Source organism: Cryptotermes secundus, unplaced genomic scaffold, assembly GCF_002891405.2.
Source record: "Cryptotermes secundus unplaced genomic scaffold, Csec_1.0 scaffold75, whole genome shotgun sequence".
NCBI lineage: Eukaryota > Metazoa > Arthropoda > Insecta > Blattodea > Kalotermitidae > Cryptotermes > Cryptotermes secundus.
In genome coordinates, this window is record NW_019737390.1 from 608,319 (window position 1) to 614,318 (window position 6,000).

General features: G+C 35.9%; 1 protein-coding gene and 1 long non-coding RNA gene across 2 annotated transcripts in view; one reads left to right on the plus strand and one right to left on the minus strand.

The window, feature by feature from the left end:
* The window catches only part of LOC111870243 (transcriptional regulator ATRX homolog), a 47,145-nt gene extending 44,234 nt beyond the window's left edge, over positions 1 to 2,911 (plus strand). The window contains exons 10-11 of the mRNA XM_023862358.2: positions 876 to 938; positions 2,708 to 2,911. Coding sequence (XP_023718126.2) covers positions 876 to 938; positions 2,708 to 2,836 — 192 coding nt within the window. The 3' untranslated portion in view covers positions 2,837 to 2,911. The remainder of the gene's footprint in view (positions 1 to 875; positions 939 to 2,707) is intronic.
* A 56-nt stretch (positions 2,912 to 2,967) lies between these two features.
* Positions 2,968 to 4,426, minus strand: LOC111870239. Its single transcript, XR_002843816.2, has 3 exons — positions 3,610 to 4,426; positions 3,411 to 3,520; positions 2,968 to 3,047 (listed from the first exon to the last, which is right to left on the minus strand). It is a non-coding gene; the product is annotated as an uncharacterized LOC111870239 (long non-coding RNA).
* Positions 4,427 to 6,000: the final 1,574 nt, after the last annotated feature.

A 6,000-nucleotide genomic window follows, 5' to 3' on the forward strand; every position in this document is an offset into this window, starting at 1 on the left:
AAGTTATCCCTGTAACAGGCTGTGAAGGCCCATAGGGTTGTGAGACGTTAAGGGTCACACATTACCTTGCAGTCAGCTCAGAGATGGCGGTAAAGTTGTCAGCCTTACGCACCGGCCGTGCTTCACTCCCCAGGAAAATCATTTAATTAATTCCTGGTACTCATTTCTGTTAGAGTCTGAGTAAACCCCAGGGCATAGTGTGGCCGGAAGGATTCGGTCAATTGAAAAAATCCAGTAACCTCATTGGGACTTGAACACGCGACCTTCCGGCTTGTAGCATAGTACCTTAACCACTATGCTACCATGTACCCCCAATGTGAATAATATAAAAACATTAAAGTCCTCATAAAATTTTCTTCATTTCCAGATCTGTTAAACATATTTAGGAATACTCTCTTTTCAGTTTTTGTTCTTGCTCAGTAAGAGACCGAGTTTCACAGCTTTATAGACAGTGGGAAAAATTTTAATTTTCAGTTTTGAAAAGTATGTGGGGAAATATCAGGGTGTGTAATTATGTTTTTAAGGCTACTGCATAATAAACATTACTCCATTTGTGTCATGTAATGAAGTAATAACAACAACATATGTTTTAACTGTCCTCTTGCAGTCTTCATCAGAGTGCTGTTTCTATAAAAACTCAAATACTGTAAAAATATTAAACATTATTTAAATGACATTTACTAGGATAAGTGATGACTTAACAGTAAAATGATTTCTATTCTGACTGTGGAATTACTTGTATACATTTCTGTAACGTATTAAAATTTTAGTTTCCTGAGTAAAATCGTTTCAACCCTGACATATGGTTTTGTGAATGCTGGTACAGGTGACAGGTGTGCACACTTCAGTTGACATTTATCGTGTTTTATTCACAGGCCCAATCAGATCCAGCACACCTAGATAATGCAGTGTATGTTAAACAAGAGCCACTAAACAAGGTGAGCTTTCAGCAAGTTATTACATAGGTTTGAATAACAGAGAAAGACAGACAGAGCATTTACTTGTAGGGGTTAAATCAGATGCATACAGACAGAGAGAAAACTTCTGAAATTTGTACATATATATTGGCCTTATTAGTCATAGACACATTAGAAACTGATAAATGTTGAAACTTAATTGCTTATAATCTTACCCTAAGGTAGAATCATTGGAAATAGTAGTTGTGTGTGGATTGATTATCAGTATCATATGTGAATTTAATATATTTGGAAGTTGCAGTTTCCATTACCATATGTACTTTGTTTATGTTATTCCCTCTAGAGGGATCCAGAAATGCCATGAGTAAATTTCTTTCTTTTGTAATTAGCCATTATGTCAAGAAAGCATTAAAAATGTTTACAGTAGAATGGATGCGACTGTTTGGAACATGTTGAGGATAATTTACCAAGGATTTTAAAATTATTTATTCTTACTTTTTAGTAAATGGCCACTGAGTGGACTTTATGTTAATTTGGTAAGAATTTTTAATGTAATTTTCTTGGCAAATGCCTCAAATGAAGAATTTACATAATAAATGCGTATGTTAAACAAGTATCTGCAGTCCAATGATTTCATTTAGAAACACTTTTAGGTGTTTGGTATGCCATTGTTTTCAGTTTCCTTCCATCTCTAATTTAGGTTTCAAAGATAGAAATGTAAGCTTATGTGGATAATGGATTTTTACATAGGTAGGAGAAATTTTAATTTGTGTCTATGGTCAGTTCTGGTTGATAGAGGTTAGCTGTTTCTGCTAGGCACCTCAGAGTAGGTGTTTCCCATCCTTTCACATGAGGACAGAAACAGAACCAGCTTTTGAAATGCTGTGTTATTTAGAATAATGAAAGTCCGAAAACTCAGTAACCTCTTCTTGAAAATCTAACACTACTCACAGACCAAACCATTACAAGCAGGAATGTTAAATCTCTTACTGATAAAGTCAACTAAAGCATAATTTCATAATCTTTCTGTCATCAAGCTTTCCCGTTTTATGACTGGCATGAAATGAATTATATTTATATTATATACTAGCTGTACCCAGCCATGCGTTGCTGTGGCTCAGTCTAACAAAATATTTCAATTCAAACGCAGATCAGTCGACACAGCTCAATCCCACCACCAATTGCACTGATAAATAAGGAAAACAGTTAAGAAAACGAAATGAAAAACAATAAAAAATAAACTGTACTCACGAAATGAACACTATGGTAAACGACACAGCCCAATTCCAACACAATGTCACACGAAATAATTAAATCAAAATGAAAATAAATCGAAACTGTTTATATTCGGCGGTAGCTATCCCAAGACTGACTCCTTTGGCGGTTACTTCCAGACTCTCTTCTGTATCCCTCGGCATCTGCCCCAAGATTGATTGATTCTTGTCCAAGCTGGACTATTTATACCTCGGCAGATGCTATACAATGAGCCTTCTCTTGTCTATCACCGGGGAAACGCTGCCAGAGTGGAATCCAATACTCTGAGTNTTTATATAATTGGTTTGGGAGTGATGCATACTTGAATGTAAAGGGCAGGATGTGAAAGCATATTTCTCTGCTATAGTGTATGACTGGACAGTAACTGTATCTGTTTTTATTGTATGCATCCTATTGTGTGTCAATGTGTGGTATTCTTATATGGCCATCAACACAACAATCTCCAAATAAATAAACCAATATTACTGTATTAACATCTATTTATAATTCTGTGTTTGCTACATGTTTTGATCCAGCTGGATCAACATCAGGCAGTTTTCATAATAAATCTCTCGTTGCTGGATCGTGTCATAGTATGGATCCATATTAGTAATTGTGTTGATGTAAGTAACATTAACAATTTATGTGTCTCGTCATGTTACTAAACTCATGTAGTAATATTAGTCTTAAAGGTTAAAATGTTAAAACATTGTTATTCAGATCTCTATCACAATGTTAAAATGAACTGTTAATTATTAATTAGATTACTCTAGAATTAACTTTTAAGTAAAATGAAGGCCCATGATGATTTGTCATAGTGTGGAGGGTAGGTGGGTGTTTTGTATCTTGGGAGTTGGCGTTCAGTCCGTTACATATCTGAAAATAGAATAAAGGTGTCCTAATATAGTTTGGTTGTGAGTAATGTATAATCATATAGTATGGTATGCCGGTCACGGTAGCTGAGTGGTCTAAGGCATGCACTGTCTTCGCTCGCTCAGAAGCTGGGATCGTGGGTTCGAATCCCACTCATGGCATGGATGTTTGTGTGCATTTTTCTGTGTTTGTCTACAGGTAGAGGCCTTGCAACAAGCTGATCAATCACCCAAGGAGTCCTACTGAATGTGTAAGATCTAGTAAACCGAAGTGAAACGGAGAGTTTCATGGAGGTAGGCCTAGGCCCAAATTGGGGCGCTAGCGCCACAGGAAAAAAAAAATAGTATGGTATAGGTGATTACTTACACGTTATGTGGGTGGTTACGTTACTCTTGTGAAAGCGATACTAGAAGTTCTATATGTACATTCTCTTTATTCCTTTCTGTGATGTCATGACTAGCTGTGGTGGAATTATTCTGCAATGAGAGTGGGTATTTTTCAGTGTTTTCTATTGGTTGTCTTGTCTTACTCTAATATTTGTTCCACATTTAGTTCCTTTACTTACATGTTTTTGGTGTGTTTCATATGTTGTGTCTTGTGTGGAGATATCACTTCTTTCCACTCTTGGATATTGTGTCTGTTCCTGTTGTATGATTCTGTTAGGATGAACAGATGTTTAATGTCATAGTGAGTATGTTGTTTTGGTCATGTGATGTACAAGAGGGGGTATGTGTGGGGGCTTTATTTGGATACATGTTTTTATGGTGGGGATGTCTTATTACTTGATCAAATATAGGATTTAATACCAAAATATGCAAGCATAAAAACAAACACATAATAAAACACATGAAATCAAAATACAAAAGTTATGTATAAAGAATGAAATAAAATTTGGTATACCAAAAAACAAAATTTAAATAAGGGCCTTTACACCTTACATCTTCAAAATGCAAACAAATGGGGTATCCTACAGGACATAATAAACCAAAACATCTCAAAGAAAATGGACGATGAGGGGAAAATATAGAGCCATAAAAACAAAATAAAAAACTAAATAGGCATACAACCCCCACACAAACAAATAACAATCAAAAGGAAAATACTTTCTATAAACTAATGTTATCTTTATGGATGCGGAAATGCAACTCTTGAACAAAGGATTGAAATACAACCTACACTACAAACAAAAAGACTGTATAAAGACCCTAGCAATTGAAAGAGATGCAGCTATAAGCCAACTACCTGAAAGAGATAAAAAACATATAAAAGACTTTGGAACAGAGACAACAAACAACTAAATTAAAACTAGAATCCAAAGAATGTAAGTAAAGTAAGTAAAGCTACCCCTGTAAGAAGCCATGAAGGCCCATAGGGTTGTGAGATGTTGAGGATCCTGCATTATCTAGACGGTCGGCTCAAAGATGGTGGTAAGGTTGTCAGCCTTGCGTGCTGGGCCGCGCTTTACTCCCCAGGAAATTTTTTTAATTAATTCCTGGTACTCATTTCTGTTGGAGGCTGAGTCAACCCCAGGGCCATAGTGCGGTTGGAAGGATTAGATCAATTGAAAAAATTTCAATGACCTCATCAAATCTTATAATTAATATAAAGATGAAAATAAACCAAAATTAATTAATCATAACTAATGCTGATAAAGGTCACACCCTAGTCATATTACATGAAGATTATAATAACAAAATAGAATTCATAACACAGAACTTCACAAACAACAACAAAACATAAAGAATGTAGCACCAACAACAGTAAACAAAAACAGTAAATGTAATACATTGGCATGAACCTGAAAGCACCACCATAAAACCACATAAACAGCAAAAACAAATCTGCCCAATTGTCAACTGGAAAGACAGCCCCAGGTATAAATTAGCAAATTACATAACCACACAACTAACTTGCATATTACAACTATCCAATACCCATGACATCAAAAATTCTGTTAGCCTTATTCACAATCTCATAAGCATAGAAATAGACAAAAATGGAAAACTTTGCTCTTTCAATACTGAAAGCATGTACACCAATATACACGTAACAAAAGTAAAAAACAATGAAGGAAATTCTTGACAACAGTAACCACATACATGAAAATAAAAAAAACCTGAACCAACTCTTGAACACCATCTTGGTATAAAACTACTTATAATTTTTTTTTTCTTGGCACTACAGCCCCAGTGGGCCTAGGCCTACCTCCATGAACTTCTACGTTCACTGTGGTTTTTCTAGATCTTACACATTTGGTAGGACTCTTTGGGTGGGTGATCAGCTCGTCGCAAGGCCTCTACCTGTATACAAACACAGAAAAACGCACACAAACATCCATGCCCTGAGTGGGATTCGAACCCACGATCCCAGCTTCCAAGCAAGAGAAGACAGTGCATGCCTTAGACCGCTCGGCTACCNAAGCAAGAGAAGACAGTGCATGCCTTAAGACCGCTCGGCTACCGTGACCGGCCTACTTATAATTTAACGAGCAAAATGAAGGCCTAGCAATTGGAACTCCCCCTCAGCAACCTAAGCTGAAACATTCATACAATTCTTAGAACACACAAAAATCATCAAACTTTTAAACAAACATCAGGTTATTGACTACCACAGATAGGAATACGACATACCAATTATATACAGCACACACACCACAAACATATAAGACACATTGATGGAATTCAACTCAATACACCTACAAATAAGATTCACTGTCAAAGAAGAAACACAAGTAAACTAAATTATCTAGATTTAACCATCACAAACAAACACAACCAACTAACATTTGGTATATACTAGAAACCCATCACCACCAAACTAATTATACATAATTACTCATGTCATCCACATGAACACAAGCAATCCGCTACAAACCTAATTACTCAAATGGACAGGTACCCAGTTATCACGAAGACAAGGACCAAGAATTGCAAACCATACAAGAAATATAAAAAAA